This window comes from Podarcis bocagei, assembly GCF_964188305.1.
Source record: "Podarcis bocagei genome assembly, chromosome: 13".
Lineage (NCBI taxonomy): Eukaryota > Metazoa > Chordata > Lepidosauria > Squamata > Lacertidae > Podarcis > Podarcis bocagei.
Genome location: NC_138138.1, coordinates 40,138,480 through 40,159,333, shown reverse-complemented (window position 1 = coordinate 40,159,333; position 20,854 = coordinate 40,138,480). Strand labels below are relative to the sequence as shown.

Here is a 20,854-nt window from a genome sequence, read left to right as displayed (position 1 = left end):
AGGAGAGATTTTGGGGTGGGGTGAGAAATCTTTTAATAAAAATGTTGACTATTAAAAAAAAAGTATTCTGTCTCTTTGGGGTTTTGAGAGGGAATGGGGTCAAGGCATCAAGATCTTATCCAACCCAGGTTCCCATGGGACAAGATGCTAAAGTGGTTTTTTTTTTTTAATGTCTGGATAACTGATTAATACGTCAGTTGCCCCCATTTTATACACATACAGGGAGGTTAAAGGATTCTGACTCCTTTCAAGTCATGTTTACGTGTGGGGTGGAGTTCCTGAAACATATTAACGTCATTATTGTATACACAACCATGAGTGTAGTGGTCACTCAGTTGAATTAATCTGGAATAATGGGTACTTTTGTCTATATGTATCCTACCATGTGGAATTCATAAGGCTTGGTTTCCAGACCCTTTATCATCTTGGTCAACCTCCTCTGCACACGTTCCAATTTGTCAGTGTCCTTAAATTGTGGTGCCCAGAACTGGAAACAGGTGTGGTCTGACCAAAGCAGAATAGAGTGGGGGGACGACTTCTCTTGATCAGAACAGTATCCTCCTGTTGATGCAGCCTAGAATAACATTAACTTTTATTCCTGCAGTATCAGGCTGTTGACACATGTTGAGCAGTCTACTAAGGCCCCTAGATACTTTTCACATGTACTATTGGCAAGCCAGGTGTCCTCCATTTTATATTTTTTGCGGCTGGTTGTTCTTGCCCAAGTGTAGAACCTGACATTTGCCCCTATTGAAATCAATTTTGTTAGTTTGCTATGGTCATCTTGAATCCTGATTCTGTCTTCAGCGGCATGGCTACCTGTCCCAGTTTGGCATCATCGGCAGATTTGATTAGCATCCTCTCAATACCTTCGTCCAAGTCATTTATAAAGATGTTGAACAACAATTACGGTGCTTGAGTTCCCTAAATCTATATTCCTTCATTCTCAGACTTGGGGGGAAAAAAATTCTTGGGCTCAGAAGCAAGTTGAATTCAAGTGACCACTAGCCGTATCTAAATATATATGTATGTGTGTGTGTTCACTTATCTGATAATAACAGAAGGATGCATTTCCTTCTGGAAGACCCTCTTTCCCCTACTCACAAGCCTGCTGTTGTATATGTGCTCCATCTCAGCCTCTGCTGGTCTGCCCTGTTCTGCCTCTGAAACATTCAACCCTCTTACATTACAAGGAATTCCATCGCCTAGCAACTGGGCTCTGGAAGCATTCCCATGGCAACTGCATCCCTGGCAGTTGGCTACCAATTGAAGGAGCATCTTGGTTGCATCCTACCCCCACAGGACAGGGCTTGAAAGGGAAGGAAGGGGCTGATGGTTTGTATCTTAACAGAGCTCAAGGGCCTTTTCTGCATAGAAAATGGGAGGTGTGAAGGTGAAGTCCCCTGAATAGGAAGGGCATTTGCCACTAAGCCACATTGTGTTTCAACTTGCTCAATTTCCAGGCCACCACCTTCGTATTCAGTGAGAGAGTCCTGTCCATTAAGTGGGGGCTGCAGAGGCATTGCTAGAGGGTGCCTCAAAAAAAAAAATTCTCCTTTTCCTTTTTTAAAAAAACTTTGTTTACAAGGCAGCTGGGAATGCTGTAAAGTATAGCGTTGGTAAGACCCCAGGCACTTACCCTCTTTTTAATTTGTTCAGAGGCAGTACTTTGTAGTAGCATCTGAGAATTTGTGTCATTGGGCTGTAGCTACCTGGCTGAGCATACGAGGTCGTGGGTTCAATCCGTCGCAAATCCAGGTAGGACTTGCAGAAGTTACGCCCTGCCTGAAACCCTGCAAGCCATGCTGCCAGTCAGTGTAAACAGTACTGAACTAAGTAGACCTGACTCACAAGAGCAGCTTCCTAAGCCACCTAGCAAACACCCTTCTTCGTACATCAGACTCCCATTTAATGTTGGGCACAGTGGAATCAGCTGACAAAATCCAGCATGTTAGAATTACTTTATCTGTGTAGGGATGTGGAATGGAAGGGAGCGTTGTCTACCTTTCCCAGTTAAAGCAGTGCACTCACTGGTGCCCTGCCCTTTATCCCGCTTACCATACAGGATGTCATTAGTTGCAGGCTACGTGGTTTCCAGAAGTGCACCAGGGTCTACATCAAGTTTGGGATTGCCCCTGAGAGTGCCTCCTCCCATCAGTCAGTCCCTCTTACCCCGTTTCTGCATTTTTAGTCGTGGACACATGCACACACAAAGCAAGTAGAAAATTGGCAGTACTCTGCTCATACCACATTTGCAAGCAAGGAGAGGGGGAAGTAAAGAGGTATGTGGATTTACCGTACATCTTAATTCACAGCACTAGTCATAAACAAGAGAGAATCTTGTGGGTACTGCCTGATTTAAGAACAAAAATTGCCCTCAGGGAAGGCAGAAGTCTGTAACTTCGTTCTTTCTGTAACTCTGCTTTCTCCCAATACAGTACAATAGTCTGCACCTGCTGTTTAAAGTAAGGGCAAATCTTGTGTTTTCCCGAAGAGCTCTGTGTTGCCTGCAAAATTTCAGTGATGGGTATTTTTTGAGTCATGAAGCTAAGAAGGTTTGGGCCTGGTCATAGGTGACCACCCTTATGCCACCTTGTGTTCTGTGATGGGATACAAATGTAAGAAAATAATATTAAGAAACAAAAGCAACAACAAATTGCTTCAGAGACAGGTCCAGAAGCCTTTGAAAGCCACACTTATTGCAACTATGAACTTATGCTAACTTACTTTTTTACGGGAACACTAGAAATAAAGACTTATGATCTTTCTCCCCAATATATTTAAAGTTTTTTATCCCATCCTTTGATAATTAAAAAGGAATCTAAGACAGTGTACGTTCTAAAATGTCAGACTAAAGTACATGATAGCTAAACGACAAATTGTGTCCTCAACCAGCCGTAGATGGGAACAGCTTAGGCTGGCTGGATTTCTCACGGTTGTGGCTGGCATCCATCCATCTCAAAAGACAATGGAGTGCACTTGCAGGGGTGAATTTCTTAAAGCCATTTCAAAAGCCATGAAGTGCCTGAAGAAACAAGCTAATCTTTACCTGGTGTTTAAAAATTAAATTTTTCAGCAAGCAGAAAAGCAGGAATTTACATCATTGAAATGTCTCTAGTCAGAAAGTCCCCACTGCTGGTAAGATGAAAGTCCTCAGCCTTGGGCCTCCTTAAATGATCTCAGTCGCTGGAGAGATTCATGTGAGAATAAATGGCAAGCAATGTGCTCATCTTTTTTTTTATTTAGTTCATTGCTTTTATATCTCACTTTCTTCTCCAAGGAACTCAAGGTAGTGTACATGGTTTCCCCTGACCCCATTTAATCCCCACAACCACCTTATAAGGCAAGTTAGGCTGAGAGGCAGTGGTTGGCCCCAAGTTACCCAGTGACATTCATGGCTGAGTGGAGATTTGAACCCAGGTCCTAGTCCAACCCTCTAACCACTAACACTGTGCTGATCTTCCCATAGTATTAGCATTAACAATGCATGTTGTAGATACATGTCTCAAGTTCAAAATAATGTGTTCCGGCAATTCAGTGAAGGATAATAGATACTCTAGCTCAGAATCATCTTCTTCAGGCCCAGTAGAGAGAAAGAGAAATGGCTCCGGTTTGTGCTCTGGATAGAAGAGTCAAGCCTCATGGCCCAACAACTGCTTCTGAAATGGATAATTTCAGCCGCTGTTTGCTCCTACTTCTTTTTAACGCCAATTACACATTCCTTTCTCTGCCCAGTGTCCATCCTTCTCTTTCTTAGATCCGAAATGGAAGAGAGCTATCACACCCCCAGGAACAGCCCTCCTCAGGACGATAAGGCTGCTCCAACTGGCTTTGCACCCAGAATATCGGAAGCCATGGCTGAGTACTTGGTGAACACTGTGGCCGGCACTGCCAAAATGGTCCAGGCTTCTGTAGAAGCGCAGAAGTCTGCTCAGGTACTCAAGCCCAGGCTCTAGCAATGACCAGTGTCAGAGAGACTGAATGAGAGAAATAATTCTCTTGCTCAAAACTCCCAAGATCATTTCTCAGTCTTTGCACACAGAGAGTACACCGGGAGTTAGGCTGAAGCAGGCTTCCTCAAACTCGTCCCTCCAGATGTTTTGAGACTACAATTCCCATCATCCCTGACTACTGGTCCTGCTAGCTAGAGATCATGGGAGTTGTAGGCCAAAAACATCTGGAGGGCCACATTTGAGGAAGCCTGGCTGAAGGATAGTTTCTAGCCCAAGTCACCCAACCTTGGGCTGAGGGGTGATTTGAACCCTGATCTCTCTCCCCCCCCCATTCTAACACTGGCTCCATCCAATGCCCTGAACACTTAACAAACTTCAGGGTTCATTGGGGGAAGTAATGCGCTTTAAATGTATGGTATGTGTACACAGCCACTGTGACAGGTGTGTAACAACCAACTTTTTGTTGCTTGTGTCAGGGGGGGGGTGCTTTTACACTGTGTCACCCATTTTGTGGAAGGAGATCAGGCAAGCACCCAACAATAGGGTGCTTTCACAGACAGTTAAAGACGTTTCCTTTTTCTTGGGCATTTCCTGACTGTTTTTTTGTTGTTGTTCAGGCTGCTGGAGTTGTTGCAATTATACAAGTATGTTGATGTTTCTGTGGTTATTTGTGGCTTTTAATAGTTTTTGCATATTATGGACTTCTTTGAGATTTATAAGCTTATAAATGAAAAGATATGTAAGATTTGTAAATAAATCAGTATGTAAGATTTAAAAATAAATGTATAAAATTGTTGTCATTTATAAAAGACCCATGGCACAGTTAAGAGTGATAAAAATGAACTCTTTTTATAGCAGTTTTATGTAGGAATCTTTTGTATCTGGGGCCTGGCATGGCTTCTAGAGACAATTGTGTGGGGCTCAAAGCCTGCATAGCTGTGACTTGTCCCCCTCTGCCTTCTCTCCAGCTCGCTTGTTTCCATGCAGAACAGTCCCTGGCCCAGGCCCGGCTGAGCTACATGGCAGCACGGGGGTTGGCCGAGCGACTGTTGGGGTTCCTGAACCCCCCTGACTACCAAGGGCTTTTCCAGCTCCTGACAGAGCCCCCGTTACCCTATTCTGAATTCTGCACCATCATCCGACGTACAGAAAATGGTCAGTATCAATATCCCTGTCGCTGGGAGTTTGTTTTCTGCCTGGACACCCGTCGTCTCTGTCTCTGTCCATCTGGACCCTGCCTAAACCCTCAGTAGCCCCGTCCATTCTTATGGGGGTCACACCCACTGACCCCCCCCCATATCTTCACCTACTTCAGGTTCTGCGTGAAGCTAAGAATTCAGTGGGTGTGGCCTCCATAAGAATGGGCGGGGCTATTGAGAGAGAGTAGGCAGGGTTCAGATGACGTGTGGCACGGTGAATGGAGCAACAGAGCCTTTTCGTGGGTGGCCCCTCAACTGTGACATAAACAGTGGTACCTCGGTTTAAGAACAGTCCTGTTTATGAACGATTCGGTTTACGAACTATTGAAAACTGGAAGTAGTGTCCCGGTTTGGGAACTTTACCTCGGTCTGAGAATGGAATCTGAACGGTGGAAGGGCTCTGGCAGCAGGAGGCCTCATTAGGGAAAGCGCACCTCAGTTTAAGAATGGATTTCTGGAAGGGATGAAGTTCGTAAACCGAGGTTCCACTGTACTCCCCCTGAGGAGGCCCGCCTGGAGCTCTTGTTGCTAGAATTATTATTGCTCACCGTATTTCTGCACTTCACCATGTTATTCCAAGGCAGGTTACAAGAGCTTTAGAAATACAATATTAAAATGTTAAAATTAATTACAGTCAAGCGAATATGGTGGATCCTACCATTTAGGGCCTAGCAGAAGTCTTATTTCTGTTTTCCCAGGTTTTTTTTTAAAGAGCTGCTAATGTTACCATTTTTAATTTAGCACAGTTCAATCTTACTCTCTCCTTCAATGGGCTACTGCTGTTTTAGTTTGCTGTAATAACTTGTGGGCAATAATAATAATAATAATTAATTGCTATCTTTATTAAATTTTTTACTTTTGCTTCTTACTGCCTTGCCAGCAGCTCTGCACATGTAAATTTGTGTTGAAGGTGCAGGATATATAAATCATTAAAGAAAGCCACCCCACTGCTTCCTCCTGCCTTGCAGTACTCCTGCACCCTGTTCTGAAGTGCAAGCCAGGATTCCCAGCCAGACGAGAACCCAGCCCAGGCTCTGAATTCACCTGTCCGTGAGTGACCTTGTGGGAGGCCCTTGTGGGGCAAACCCATCATTTTAACGTTGGGGAGAGCGTGGTGCTGATAACGCCAAGGTTGCAGGTTCATTCCCCGTATGGGATGGCTGCATATTCCCGCATTGCAGGGGGCTGGATTAGATGATGATCCTCAGGGTCTTTTCCAACTCTACAATTCCACACTTTATATACATATATGCTTTTAATTTTATGCAACTCTTTCCAGACCAGACCTTAGCGATGATGGCCTTCAAGGAGGGGGTCATGACACCCGGTGCTTCATATCCTCTTGTGCCTGTGAAAGAGTGAGTTATATGCGTCCCCTGTGGTCTTCAACCTAAAGGTTTTGTGGGGGGCCCCCACCCCCCAATATCTGATGAGCAGGGGCTGGTTGTGATCTGCCCTCTGATGAGAGGAAGGCATTCGGCACCTGCTGATATGCATTACCGCTTCAAAGCCAAGCAGGGTCTAGGCTTGCAGCCATGGGCGTAGCCGAGGGGCAGCAGGGAGGAGCATCTGCCCCCCCATCAATAAAAATAAATAAAAATACATAGCAAACTGAGGTTCTGCCCCACACCTAACAGGAGGTCTGCCCCTCCCTAACGAAAACCCTAGCTATGCCCATGCTTGCAGCCATGTCAGAATATTTGTTAAATGTAGTGCTGGGAGGTGGTTATATATTATGACCACAGCAGATGGGGAGGCGCAATTTAACCATTTGCTCCTCAACTGTGTTCTCGACAGAAATTAGCGATAAAAAAAGAGGATGGTTGATGTCTCTGTGAGGGGAGAGGGCAGTCCAGCTGCCACAGGAGCAAGCTCTGGGTTCTCTTTTTCCCCTGTCTGCCTTCCTAAAAACCCTCCCCACAGAGCAGTTGTTGGTACTCTCAAATTTAAACAGAGATTTCCAGATCCAGAGACCACCAGATCCAGAGGCCAGAAAAGTGCCAGGGGCCAGGTGGCAGCAGAGCGTATGTGTCTCTCACCTGTGTTGTGTAATAACTCTGTATAAACAGACATTTGGCTGAGCAAACAATCTATGGCCTTTTTAATGCGTTTGCGGGATAGGGTGACTGGCTTTCCCCCCTTTTGTTGTGATATGTATTTTGTGTTTCCTTTTGTATTTTATGCTGTAAACTGCCCTGTGATCTTTGGATGGAGGGTGGTATATAGATTTAATTATCACTGTTAATAATAAAGGGCAACGTCGGCACAGCTGGCCTCAGGCCTGACAGCTGAGTGAGGTGGGTGGGGCTTAATCTGAAGTAGGAGGGGCTAAGGGGAATCAGGAAGTAACGGGAAGCAAAAAAATTAATATATTTAGGAGACCACTGTATGCAGATGAAAACATTAGCAGGGTTTTAATAACACTTGTAATGTAACAAACACTATGGACAACATGAAGAGGTATAAAATATGGATTGTGAAATAATACAAAGTTGAAAATGTTGACAGTAGGACCCAGGGAGGGGATAGTGGGAAGTCTGGAGATTCTGAGAAATCCCTAAATATGAATACGTACTTGGTACTGTTGTATCTTTACACTTGTAAAACCAAATATTGTTGTTTTTTTAATGGAAATAGCAGGAAGCACTATGGAGATCCTATGAAATAGTGAGGAGGGGCCCAATAAGAGGGGGGGGGAGAGGGGTTGCTTCTGGGTCCCCCCCTTCCATCCTTCCCTTTTCTCCCACAGCAGGATGTGGACTGCACAGAGGAAGAGGAGGGTCTGTCTCTGCAGATTCGAGGGCGAAACCCCTCACGCCATAAGCAAGTACGTGCCCTCAAACCGCTGTTTCCTATCATTATAGAAATCGGGGTTGGCTTTTGCAGCCCAGCACCCCACCAAGCGACTTTGGATCCCTTGAGGTCCGCTATTGGTCAGAGAAATAAATGGAGACATTAATCACATACAAGAAAGCAAGGCTGGATGCTGAGCCTGATCCTTATGGATGAGTTGCAACAGGATCTCCCCCTCCCACAACAGAGAGAAGAAGAAAGGCCCCAAACAAAGTGGGAGCGACTTTTGAAACTTGTGTCCAGCCACCTTGGCAAGAAAGACACAAAACGTCGTAGGAGGGGCTGCCCAGTGAAAGTGGGGCATGTGTAATTTGCATGGTTTCTAATTTATCAGTCATGACACTTTGTGAATTGCTTGTCTCCATTCTGTCATTCATATTCCCGACACATTTAACCATCCCTTTAGATTTGTAACTACCCTGTCTCCTTTCTCCTCTGGGACACATTATTCTTGCCCCTGCTCAAACCTCCCCACTTTGATACTCAAAAGACCTCCATTTGACAGGTCTCAGCTTCTATTGACAAGCCACCCAAACTGCAGATTTATGCCATGCTGCAGCCCATTGAGGAGTCTGCAAGTTTCCTGGCTACAGAGGTGGCTGCCAGCAGGGGCCGATATGGACCAGGCATGGCTCGTCTGCCCCCCTTTCATTTCTAAACTAGAAGGTGCTGGAGTTCTGGCCTGGGAACCTATTTTTCCTAAGGAATATGGCATTTGGGAAGCTGCCTGTGGTCGCTAACTTGTGAGCGAGAGATTCTGCATGTGCTCAGTGGCACTGCCCTTCTGTGGCTCCCGCTAAAGAAGCAGAGGGGTCTTGTGTGGTACTTTAAAGCCTGAATTTTGTGGCATAAGCTTTTGTGAACTAGCAGCCACTATACCAAATGCAGGAAATGTATCCTCAGTAGGCAGATAGAAATATACTGTGACAATGTGACAGGCCCTACCTCTTCCATTTAATAGCTTTTGGGTCCCACCCCTAAATACGGGGCGGGGGTTGTCTTCCCCTCTGTACTTGTGTGTGCCTAATCTGCCAGCTGAAAACAGCTCCTCTTGTGCTAGTCTGTGAAAACTGATGTGGTAATGAATCCGTCTGTCTTCAGAGTGCCACAAGGCCATCTGTTGTTTTTGCTGCAAACCCTAACACAGGTCATCTCTCAAATTTGTTACTGCTAGTAGTACTATGTCTGTTGGAAGCATGGGCTTCGACTCCCAAGACTGAAAAATGGCTTTGAAGATGCCCAGACATTTCCCCGGTCCTATTTGCTTTCTTCCCTTACCAGGTGGAGACTGTGCGTCTGGAAGATCAGATGGGGTATGTGACCCAGCGCCGGCCCCGAAGGTCCCCCTCGGCCGGCGTGGAGGGGCTTTCTCCCCTAGTATCTGAGCAGGACCTCAACACCATTCAGGTACTGACTCTCTGGGCATAAGGCACCAGGGAAAATTGGAGAGGACAGGTGGTAGAGGCAAGAGGAGCAGGATTTGTTTGTTGGATGTTTATTTATTACATTTATGTACAATCTTCCCCCCCCCCAAGCAGCTCAAGGTGGTGTACTTGGTTCTTCCCTCCCATCCCCTGTGAGGTAGGCTAGACTGAGAGGCCGTAACTGGCCCAAGATTACCCAGTGAGCTTAATTGGCTGAGTCAGGATTTGAACCTTGGTCTCCCAACACTTTAAAGTCTAACAGTTATACTACAAGGGCTTACAAATCTACTGGTACTGCTTTTCCTGGCGTAGGAACGCACTGATGGGAACATTGTCATCGGCTAATCTCTGCTTTTCTAAGCAGACAAAGAGAGACTGGACAGGAGACCAAGAAGGAGGGAGGGAGGGAGGACAGCATGCCAGGCCCCATCCACGACTTGGGAGTCACAACTCCAGACAAGAAGCAGGGTGCCCCTAGGGTTACATTGATTATACCACAAAGCAAACAGACTTTTAACTGGAGTCCTTACAGCTGTGAATAATTGCTTGACAGTTTGGGAGGCAACACATAGTGACACCAGTGGATTTTTTCTGCAAGCTGCGGAATGTTGCATTTGTAGATGCAAATCTAGGGTTTTCCCATTTTATCCCCGGAACAACCCTGCGAAGTAGGCTATGCCAACAACAACTGTTACTGGCCTCCAGGTCATCCTGCAAGAATCATGCTTTGTTGTGGATGTGAATCTAGCTCTCCCTAGTCCAACACACTGGTTGCCATATTTCATAGTTATGCAAAAGCAAGAATTTCAGCAGATGTGGGTCTTTGCATTCCTGCAAGCCACAATCTCTTCTTCTATATGGAGCCTCCCTCTCTTTTTCCTGTCCTCAACCCAACCTGTGCAGAATGCACCCAAGTATCAGCTGTGACTCCTGACCATATCCAGGCTGAGGGAGGAGGGAGAAAGAAGAGGGTTTCCCTCATGTTTGGGACTATAGAACACTCAATTTTTCTTATTTTCAGAAATTCTGAAACGTTTAGCATCACCACACTCCAGTCACGGGTTTTATACTAGCATGGCTGGGGGTGGACTGCCAACTTTGGGGGAAGTTGTGTTGCCAGGGATAAGTTTAATTTTGGATGTGTTTCAATGAATATCTGAAACGTGTAAAAGAGCAAGGTCTGTTTCCATCTGGGAAGGTGGCAACCGTAACCCCACACTTCCAGCAGGACCTACCTTTGGACCAAGTCCAGAGCTGGGGAACTTTTGACCATAAATCATCACATTCCTTGGTATAATCACAGCCACATTCTGTGCCAAGTAGGAAACAGACTTTTTCAGTGTCAGGGTGGTGGAGGTGCTTGGAAACTGTGTTTTGCTTCTCATTTTCTTCCTTCCCTGCACTACAGCCCCTGATCTGCTGCCCGTCCCGCCAGGGTGGACCAGGCAAGTTCCTGAGCAAAGTGTCTCGGCGCAAGGATCCTCCTCAGCCAGAGAATTCGGACAGCGACATCGACCAGCCAGAGGCTTTGTCTGAGGACACCTGATCAACCTTGCTCCAGACCCACTGTATTCACAAGAGAGAATAATAAACACTCCGCTTGAACCCCTCTCCCATTTCCCCCCAGGATCTGGAGGGGAAAAGGACAATGCATCTCTCACCCATTCCATCGGAGACAGCCAAAATGGCACCCTCCCGATTTTGGTCAGCTATGGTTCCCACCATCCCTGGCCATTGGCCATGCTGGCTGGGGCTGTTGGGAGTTATAATCTGAAGGGCACCAGGTTGGCTATCCTTGCAATAATCACAGCAAGCAGAATTGGGATGGGGAGGAAAGCTGCAAAGCATGCTGGGTTAATTGCCATAAGATGCATTCTAGGTAAACATCAGGTTCTGTCCATGAAGGGAATAAAGAACCACTCAAAGCAGCTGGCACTGCCACCTCTTCCAAAATATATTTAAATAAAATGCAAATGAACAAACAAGAGAAAACCCTGACCATTGCATATACATGAGTGAATTCATATACTGTACAGCATGCATATCTGTTCACAGATTAGCAAGCAAGAGGTGGTGTGGTGTAATGGACTGAGTGCTGGACTTGGCCAAGGAGTCCTGAGTTCAAATCCTAGCTGGACCCATGCTTGTGATTTTGATTTATACACACACACACACACACACACACACACAGTGGTACCTCTGTTTTCGAACATCTCTGTTGATGAGCATTTCAGTTTTTGAACACAATAAACTCGGGTTTTCAAACACGCCTCGGAAGTTAAACATGCCACACGGCTTCCGCTGAGTGCAAGATCCTGAGGCCCAGCTGTCTACTGATTTTTTGGTTTTCGAACGTTTCAGAACTCGAATGGTCTTCCAGAATGGATTACATTCGAAAACCAAGGTACCACTGTATACGTAGTGCCATCAATGGGCAATTTACTGTTAAATTTATACATAGCCCTGGTGAAAGGTCAGCACACTGATATAAATACTAGGTGCCTACCCATAATCTGTAACAATACCAAAGCGTGCCAGTAGCCACTATTAAATCTATAAAAGCAAAAACTATGGAATTTGAAAATCAGCCATATTTTATCTGAAGATTCTTTACCCCTTCATGTGGCATCTTCAGTCGCCCAGCAGCTTGTAAATAAAACTTATCAACCAAAGAAGAAATGATTAGAAAGCCCACCGATTCAAATCATGTTTTCGAAATTTATTTCACACTCCCGTTAAGAAATACCACTCATTAAAAAACACGTTTGTTTGTTGTCAAAACAGAAAAAAATATGATCTCTCGAGGTAAAAGTTCTGCTTTCAATTGCAAGATATATTATTAAAGGCGGCCACTTCCTTGCTAAAGACTTTTGCACAGCAATTCTTATTATCAAGACTATACAAAAGATACAAAAGCACTAGATCTGGCGAGCCTTTTAGCGTGGGGAAATAACAGTTGCCTTTCCCTACTTTCTACTGGCCAATAAGAAAACAGGAGGGTGCGAAGGAGCCGCCCCAGGGGAAGCCGGAAGCGCTCCAAAGCCAACCTCCATGTCGGCGGCTGTTCGCCCGACTCTCTCTACTAAATGGAGCTTTTCGGAAGCCTCGGTCCTCCGACTACTCTAGGAGCGGAGTAACCATAAATCACAGGAAGAAGACGAGGAGAAGAAGTGGCCCTTCTAGCCCGGCTTCTTGTTGGTGGGGCTACACCAAAACGAAAGCCGGCAGGGGAGCGTATGGAGACGAAACCATTGGAGTTCCGAAATTTCCCTCTTCCCCGGGGAAGGGGCGGGAGTGCGGTTTTTAAAGAGACAGGCAGACATTTTCCTTTCCGAACCTGAGCGGAGTAGCTGAAGGTTGCGGAAACCGGGGGAAGCTGCGTGCATTGGGCCGAAGCAGGAAGGCAACAAGCGGGGAGCGGGAGCCTCCGAGTCCGTCGTGAGGACGAGAAAGAGCGGGCGGAACACGAGGGGCTCCTGCAGCGGGTGGGCGCTGCGTGGTCCGAGCGTTGCATCGGCTCTCGGGGCTGGAGCGGGGCTTGCAAGGAGGTTCCGCCGCCGGAGCAACAGCTGGCCGCGAGATGAAGCAAGAAAACATCTTCCTCTTCGTCCCCAACCTCATCGGTACGTTCCCCGGGGTGCCGGGCGGGGGAGAGGAGGAGGCTGCGATCCTGAAACACGTCGGGCTGCGTGCGCGCCATCCACTTAAAAGCGCGCTGCTTCTCCTCCCCGAAATGCTGGGAAGTGGAGTTTACCCGGCACGGACTTTTTAGCCCTCGCAAACCCCTGTTCCCACGATTCATATGTGCTTTAAGGATGGTTTAAATGGATGGTGTGTGTGTTCGCATCCTGAATGAGTAGACCGGCTGGAATGAATGGGGGCCTGCCTTAGTCACTCCCATTAATCTGGATGAGGCAGCCCTGCTGTGGCTCATGGTCAGTGTAATCCATGAGCCCCGGGAAGAGCCTCATCAACCCAGCCGAACTGCACAGGGGGAGTCGCTTCTGTGTAAACGTGCTTAGGGTGGGGTGCTGCGATGCTCAGGCTTGGCCCTAGTTCTGGGCCTCTCGAGATGTTCAGAAGCAGTAGAGCTCCAAATCCCGGCGCTGGGAGGCAGACACAGGTGGGTGAAGGCTCCTTGCCTTCATGCTTCGTTTAACAGACTTCCCGAATGCAGCCTGGAAAACCGGGTGCCGATGCCGGACTAGATCGACCTTTGGTCTGATCTCGCTTGGTAAGAGCTGAGAAGTGCATCGTGCTCCGGCCCCTTCCCCGCCTCCTTTGCCTCCGGGCCTTCTGCTTCAACACTCCCGTCTATTTCCTACCCTGTTATTTTCACAAGTGTTAATCTGCAGCTGAAGGCGGCAGCAGCGGCATCTGGACTGTCTCCTCCAGATCAGATGTGACAGGCAGGCAAGTGACTCACCTGTCTCTTGTAGGCTCAGTCTGGACCCTTGCATTTCTTACAGTTGATTGTAGCTTTCAGTGCCAAAAACAATAGAGGAAAAGGGTGTTTCTAAAATAGGGAGTCTGTTTCTCCTTCTCTTCTGAAGCAAACATTAATGATCTTTGAGTGACTCTTGCCTAGATATCTGGGGAGGTGGGGTTGTGGGTAGCAAAGGAGGGGAACCAACCAGAATTTGCATGACCCATTTCCCCAGTTTTCTGAGAGCTGCAGGGCTTGGGGGTTAAAAGATTCCAGGACAAAGTCTCATTTTGTTTTCTTGTCCTTTGCAGGTTACGCACGCATAATCTTCGCTTTTATCGCGTTCTATTTTATGCCAACCTCCCACATAATAGCATCCTTCTTTTACCTCCTAAGTGGTTTCCTTGACGCCTTCGATGGCTATGCGGCTCGGGCCCTGGACCAAGGTAAGGCTTGTTTGCCTCAAGGCAGAGAGGGCTACAGGGTGGCTCGTACAAGCCATACACTGAAAGCACATGCCTTCGTGAGCGGCAAACTATAGTTCCCAGGATTCTTTTGGGGTGCTTTTAAATGCATGGCATGTATGCATTCTGTGTGGTATGGAACAATTTGTTGTGGTGTAATACAGTCAGTTTGAATATATATATACAGAGAGAGAGAGAGTGAGAGTGTCAGGAGCACATATATGAGGAGATGAAGCTGTCCCACACAGTTAAATCACTGGTCCATCTATTTCAGTGCTGTCTGCTCTGAATGACGGCAGCAGCTCTCTACAGTCTCAGGCTAACTGACCCTTTATTAGTTGAAGATGCTGGAGGATGCACCTGAGACCTCCTGTGTGGGCAGCATGTCTCCCACTGCTGAGCTGCATTCCGTCCTCAGAAGATGACTGAGGTTGCCGTGTTGCTTAAGAGCATGAGCTACAAGGTCCCTGGCTCAAAGCTTGGTTCAGGTTTGAGCTCACTGGGTGGCAGCCGGCAAGGAGCTATCCCTCAGTCTTACCCCTCCTCAGATCTGTACTTTGCTGCTGCTGCAACAAGGCGCTGCCTGCCTGAACCTCCCCTGCCAGCAGCAGCCACAAAGAAGGAGGGTCTGTGCCCTAGCTCCTTTGTGCAGTGTGCCCCACCCCACTTCCTCTTGCAACGCAGTGCTACTCTTTGCCTCACCCTCCCTTCCAGAAATCTGCAGGAATAACACCTGGTTCTGGGTAAAACCCTCCAGATCCGCAACTGTAGCCAAAAGGAAGCGTGTCCAAATGGACTGAGCTTTTCTTGCTGAGATGGGAAGGTTTCACAAGGCTCTCGTTACTTTCCGTCTGTGTAAGCTGCACGCCGAAACCTGTTGTTTTCAAGTGTGCCTGCCTGGACCACACAACTCATGGCCTCACAGCAGAAGCACAGCCACCTGTGCCCGTCACCTGCCTGTCAAGCACATAGCAAGCCACAATATATGCATTAAAACTTTGATGGGTGGCGGGTGACGTGTGGCTGCAGTCTCTACTGTATGCATAGCTTCCTCCCCACTGGTTTACAGCGCCCTTGCCTTTCTAATGTGTGCTGTTCTTCCCAGGCACCCGCTTTGGCGCCATGCTGGACATGCTGACGGACCGCTGTGCCACCATGTGCCTGCTGGTGAACCTAGCTATGCTCTACCCTGAATCTGCCCTTTGGTTCCAACTCAGCATGAGCCTTGACGTCGCCTCCCACTGGCTCCATCTCCACAGGTACCAGCTGGGGAAAGGAGGGACTCTGCCCTCGATGGCGGCATCAGAAGTTGCCTTGTACAATATTGGACAATGATGTCCAGGTCTGGCTCAGCCTCGCCTGCTGTGACTCGCGGCAGGGTCTTGGGCTGATAGGGAGCCTTTCGTATCGCCCATCTGCCTATTCCTTTTAACTGGAGGTGCTGCAGACCAAACCTGGGGTCTTCTGCAAACAACCCAGATGCTCTGCCGCTCAGCCATGGTGCCTCCCCGGCTGGGATAGAGAGGCATGGAAGGGAAGAGAGGCTGAGCACCCCTGGCTCCCATTTTAACTACCTTCTCTGCTCCCACCAGCACCGTGGTAAAAGGTGGAGAGAGCCACAAGACCATCGACTTGTCAGGGAATCCAATCCTGCGGGTGTATTACAGCTCCCGGGTGAGTGATAATTTCTTTATAAAACTCTCTCTCCCCCCCCTCCCTCTCCCTCTCTCTGAACTCTCTCTCTCTCCTTCTCTCTGAACTGCCTCTCTCCCCCCCTGCTCCCACTCCCTCTCTCTGAACTCTCTCTCCCCCCCGCTCCCTCTCTCTGAACTCTCTCTCCTCTCTGAACTGTCTCTCTCTCCCCCCCCCCCGCTCCCTCTCCCTCTCCCTCTCTCTGAACTGTTCCTACTACATTTCTCCAGGCTTCCATCCCTTTAAAAAAAAGTATGTTCAAAAGCTTTATTGAACAAATGACAAAACAAATAAAGCAAGAAGATGGGGGGGGGGGACGTAATGTGATAAGCTACAAAAAAAAGCCAGATCTTTCAGTAAACGCAAAGGAAATCAGAATTGTTGCGGTGTAATTGAGAAATTTTCTATTTCCACTGCTTCCTACGCGTCCTTTCTCCTTGGAATCAAAATAGAAATATCGCTTGCTATCATATTTTCTCTAAGGCAAAATACTGCCCCATTCATTCCCCTCCACCATCAGAGTCTCACAATCTATATTGGGAGATCCCTCCCTCTCTCCTAGTTCTGCCCCACTCTCCACCCCAAATCCTGTATTTGGAAGCCTTCTTGAAAAGTATGAACAGAAAGGGAGGGTCCATTCATTGTTATTAAAAAATATACTGCAGTACGCAATGAACTATGGGGGATTTAATTTCCACTCAGTCCCCTGCAGATTTAGCTGTCTGCTTGAAGAGGGTTTGTGGCCATTGTATCATATTTTAAAAGTTTGGAAAGTGTTTGGGAGAGTGTTTCATATTTCACTTCTGCAGCTTCTCCGTTGGCTTCCAGTCAGTTTCAAGGCCTGATTTCTTAAAGGGCTCTTTTGGATCTTTAAAAGCCCTAAGTCATCTGGTTCCAGAATTGTTTGTAATCAAATGATCTCAGGACGGGATACGCGGATCTTTAAAGCAATCCCAGTTGCAAATCAAGAGTGGATAAAGACAGTAAATAAACTTAAAACACGGGCCAGTTGCTACACTATTAAGTTGATAAGGGTAACAATTCCAGAATGCCTGAGCAAATTAACCAGGTCTTAAGCTAGTGCCAAAACAAAATCAAAGTTGTTTCTGAGTTGTCTTCAGCAGCAGCCCCACATAGAGTGCGTTACAGTAATCCATCAGAAGGTTATTAGTGTTGCTGTAGCCAGGCTATCTCTATCCAGAAATGGCTGTAGCTGGAAAAACAACAGAAGTAGACCAAACACGGCTTCATTCCCCAAACCAGGCCTGAAACCAAGCTGGAAGATGTCTAGATAATCCATTTCCTCCTGAAACGTCTGGAGCTGCATGATCTCTCTCCTGAGCACCTTGAAATATGCCCAGAAAGGGGATCTTTGCAGCTGGGCAGTAGTTGTCATGCGCCTCCAAGTCCAGCTTCCCGTATGAGGCTGTCTGTATCTTAAGATCCCCCTCGGGGTCCCTGCCCCGGGGGATCAGGGACTTCTCTATGATGCATCAAAGCAATAGAGCTCTCTTCCTAGAGAACCCACCTGACTCCTTCATTGTTGGTCATCAGACGGCAGGCCAAGACTGCCCTTTTCTGCAAAGTGTTGGGAGTATCCGACCACTGGCATAATGTGCCTGCTACTTATATTAACTTTGTTTCCCTCTTGACATAGCTGACATAATTTCCCCTTTTTTAAGGGAAATTCCCTTATTCCGAATAGGATTCCTTGCAAGAAAAGGGAAAAGTTGACAGCTATGCCCTCTTGGATTGTAGTATTAGTAGTACCAGTGGTACTTACCATATTTTTCGCTCTATAAGATGCACCAGACCACAAGAAGCACCTAGTTTTTGGAGGAGGAAAACAAGAAAAAAAATATTCTGAATCTCAGAAGCCAGAACAGCAAGAGGGATAGCTGCGCAGTGAAAGCAGCAATCCCTCTTGCTGTTCTGGCTTCTGGGATAGCTGCACAGCCTGTTTTCGCTCCATAAGACTCACACACATCCCCCTTACTTTTTAGGAGGGAAAAAGTGAGTCTTATAGAGCAAAAAATACAGTACATACATGATGCTGTACTGCATGCTTGTAAGCTGATTTAGCGGCGATTGCAGTCTGCACCCGTTTTTGAATAAACTAGCAGCCAAACAGAGCTGACATTCTTATGTGTGCAGTGGGCACGCCCTTCGGAACAACTCAGGTAGCTTCTCTTTGCTGCCTTTTCTCCGGCCTGGTTTGACATGGTTTCTCCTCTTCTTCCTCCTTCCAGACTGTCCTCTTCATCATGTGCGCTGGGAATGAGCTCTTCTACTGCATGCTCTATTTGCTGTGTTTTGGGGAAGGACCAGAAAGTGAGTATCCTAAGCCAGAGGGACGCTGCCTGGGGGTGGGAGGGCATTTCAAAGGACTCCTTCCTTACCCCACCCCCTTTTTCTTTTTCCAGTCCTGCCCGGACAGGCTGGTCTCTACCGCCTAGTCCTGTGGGTTTCTGTCCCCATCGCCATCACCAAGAGCCTCATCAGCCTGGTCCACTTGATCTGCGCCTCGTGCAACATGGCTGCTCTGGATGTCGCGGAACGTGCAAAGAGGAAGTAGCGTCAAATGGCCCCAGCGGAGGGGCAGAAGCATCACTCCCTTTCACGCTCGCAGTGGGACCAGCTTACCATCCCTCGCCGTGACAGGGTTAGCCACTCCACATGCACAGCTCTTGCTTGATGCGATGACCCCACCTTCCCACGAATGTATAGGATGATGGGAATACGTCCTGCTCCTCCCGGCTCCCTCCTGCATTCCCACGATGCTTTGCACTTAGGAGAAGATTGGATGGCAGGGAGGAATATTGACTTCGCCTGTGGGCTGAAATGGAGGGATTGGATCAACCATTTTGAGGGCAGCTAAATAGACCTTCGTTTCAAGCTTTTTGGTTCTGTGCTTCAAAACTTGCTGTATATTTGGGTGGGGCAGGACCAAATTCAGCCACAAAAGAAGTACCTTTTCATTTCCTAAAAGTGCATGGGAGTATTGCTCTTGAGTTAGGAGGCCATATCATTTCCAAAATTCCCAAGTATATCTAGGCCTGGGCAGCAAATGAATTGGCCAGTTGGTGACCATTTGATTTGGATTATACATTTGAAAATGACTATCCTAGGTTCCTAGGAAAGAAGCCCCATTGAGGCTTGAGTTCTGTGTGCAGTATTATCCATTTTAAGATTATCTCTGGCTGTAAATTTCTGCATCTACTTTAGCCGGTGGTCCATGTTGCTTAGACATGCTTGGCCGTAAACAGCCATTTGGATCCTGCTCCCAGATTCTCTTCTCTTCTCACAATGCTTTGCTTGTAAGAGCATCTGCATTCCTTTTTCTGCTGTTGTTGGCTGTTTTTGCTACATGGAGCTGTAGGCTTCTAAATACCCTGGAGGAGCACAGGGCATAGAGGAGCCATTTTCTAGCATTGCTATTGAACATTACCTTGGCCCGCTGTTTCTTCACACAACTTTCCCCATCTTCTTTGCACGCAATTTCAGACTGACCATAGTTGAGATTGGCTGTTCTTTCCCCCTCAATCATGCATGTGCAATTTTGAAAGAGTGCAGTAGAATTCGAATGTGAGGTAAACATTGGGCAGTTTAGCAGCCATCTTGCCCAGTCTGGCTTCTCTGTCCTTTCTTCCTTTGAAGGCAGAGCAATTATTTGTGGGTTTCTCCCCCTATTTCTGAGCTCTTGGTAGTTCCCTGAGATATTCTGGGTCCTGTCCTTGCACACCTGTCTTCCTCTTTTCCCTTTCCTCAATCATTTGTGCATGAACATAAGTTGCCATATCACATCACAGTTCTGTTTTCCTCCATGTGATTTTTTTGTTGTTGTTATCAGTAATGGCTAGGTTTACAGTGACACGGTAGCCATCCTAGCCACTCCTAAGACTATGTAGGGCCTTTGGCCCTCCAGATGCTGCTGAACTGCAACTCCCATCAGCCCCAACAAGCATGACCAGTGACCTGGGATTATGGGAGTTGTAGTTCAGCATCATCTGGAGGGCTAAAGGTTCCCGACATTCACTTTAAAGCTTCCTTCTCTCAGCTCCCCACAAAAGCCAGTTCTTCCTTTTGACAAGAGGAGATAGAGGTGACTAATGACGGGGACTGTGGAGATGGGATTTGGCGGCCATCTTAGAAAGACCTGAAGTGACACTAAGGACTTGGCAGCTGTATTGGAGCAAACCAACTTCAGGTAACCTGCCACATGTCTTCATATATTGAGCCAAACTAGATTATTATTTGCTAGAAACTTCCCTCATCCAAATGGTGCGGTGGGGGGCAGAGGGACGCACAGGTGCTGAGGGTAATTATTGCTTCTGTGGATTGTCGTGCGCTGTCTCCTGCCGGATGGGGAGCAGTTGTTACCTTGCCATGTCCTCTCCTCTCCTTCGCAGCGTCACTGCCACACCCTCACAACCCCCAGTGGTGTGTAATTTGTATGTAGGTTTTTAAAAATTAAGACTTGGTGCAATAAGACACCCCCTCTCTCAACGGAGTGGGAGTTGCTGTAATAAAGACAACTGTGTAACCATATGATTGTGTGTGTTTTGTAATTTGGTGGGAGGTTTTATATAAGGATCTTGAAGAATATCTGGGTTGTTGGGGGCGGGTTGCTCAGCCACAGTTCCCAGCTCTGAATTTAACTGCATTCTGAAAGGGTTGAGAAAGTCAATGTGGTCAAGTGCTCACAGTGCTCTGTATGTTTAGATATGGTCCTGGATCCTAATCTCATGGATGAGGTTGATCAAACTGCACACTCTTGATTATGTGGGCAGTTTTAGTCTTTGGGAAGGAGGCAGGAGGCACTAGGATGCTGCCAGAATCTCGT

At 47.2% G+C, this 20,854-nt stretch overlaps 2 protein-coding genes across 5 annotated transcripts; both read left to right on the top strand.

Annotated features, from left to right (window-relative positions):
• Positions 1–1,216: 1,216 nt before the first annotated feature.
• On the top strand, positions 1,217–11,034 carry LOC308572625 (uncharacterized protein). Of its 4 annotated transcripts, none has more exons than XM_081168831.1 (8): positions 1,217–1,335; positions 3,758–3,935; positions 4,922–5,108; positions 6,121–6,202; positions 6,432–6,510; positions 7,905–7,979; positions 9,287–9,412; positions 10,838–11,034. In XM_081168831.1, exons 2-8 carry the CDS (start codon positions 3,765–3,767, stop codon positions 10,973–10,975), a joined length of 858 nt encoding a protein of 285 aa, XP_081024957.1. In that variant the 5' UTR covers positions 1,217–1,335; positions 3,758–3,764; the 3' UTR covers positions 10,976–11,034. The 4 variants fall into 4 exon arrangements, with proteins under 4 accessions (XP_081024957.1, XP_081024955.1, XP_081024958.1 ...); XM_081168829.1 differs by having other exon boundaries at positions 7,902–7,979; XM_081168830.1 differs by having other exon boundaries at positions 1,286–1,393; positions 7,902–7,979.
• Positions 11,035–12,587: 1,553 nt separating this feature from the next.
• CDIPT (CDP-diacylglycerol--inositol 3-phosphatidyltransferase) lies at positions 12,588–20,559 on the top strand. The gene is made up of 6 exons (XM_081168372.1): positions 12,588–13,052; positions 14,167–14,301; positions 15,425–15,578; positions 15,912–15,993; positions 18,261–18,342; positions 18,435–20,559. The coding sequence occupies exons 1-6, from the start codon at positions 13,010–13,012 to the stop codon at positions 18,584–18,586; spliced, it is 648 nt and encodes a 215-aa protein (XP_081024498.1). The 5' UTR covers positions 12,588–13,009; the 3' UTR covers positions 18,587–20,559.
• Positions 20,560–20,854: the final 295 nt, after the last annotated feature.

What these genes read in the sequence shown, in the direction of transcription:
- LOC308572625 (XM_081168829.1), top strand. Translation starts at nt 3,765, where the DNA reads ATGGAAGAGAGCTATCACACCCCCAGGAACAGCCCTCCTCAGGACGAT. An exon ending in ACCCCTCACGCCATAAGCAA is followed by an intron (nt 7,980 to 9,286) that starts GTACGTGCCCTC and finishes TTCCCTTACCAG; the next exon opens with GTGGAGACTGTGCGTCTGGA. An exon ending in AGGACCTCAACACCATTCAG is followed by an intron (nt 9,413 to 10,837) that starts GTACTGACTCTC and finishes CCTGCACTACAG; the next exon opens with CCCCTGATCTGCTGCCCGTC.
- CDIPT (XM_081168372.1), top strand. Translation starts at nt 13,010, where the DNA reads ATGAAGCAAGAAAACATCTTCCTCTTCGTCCCCAACCTCATCG. An exon ending in GGCTCGGGCCCTGGACCAAG is followed by an intron (nt 14,302 to 15,424) that starts GTAAGGCTTGTT and finishes TGTTCTTCCCAG; the next exon opens with GCACCCGCTTTGGCGCCATG. An exon ending in CACTGGCTCCATCTCCACAG is followed by an intron (nt 15,579 to 15,911) that starts GTACCAGCTGGG and finishes TGCTCCCACCAG; the next exon opens with CACCGTGGTAAAAGGTGGAG.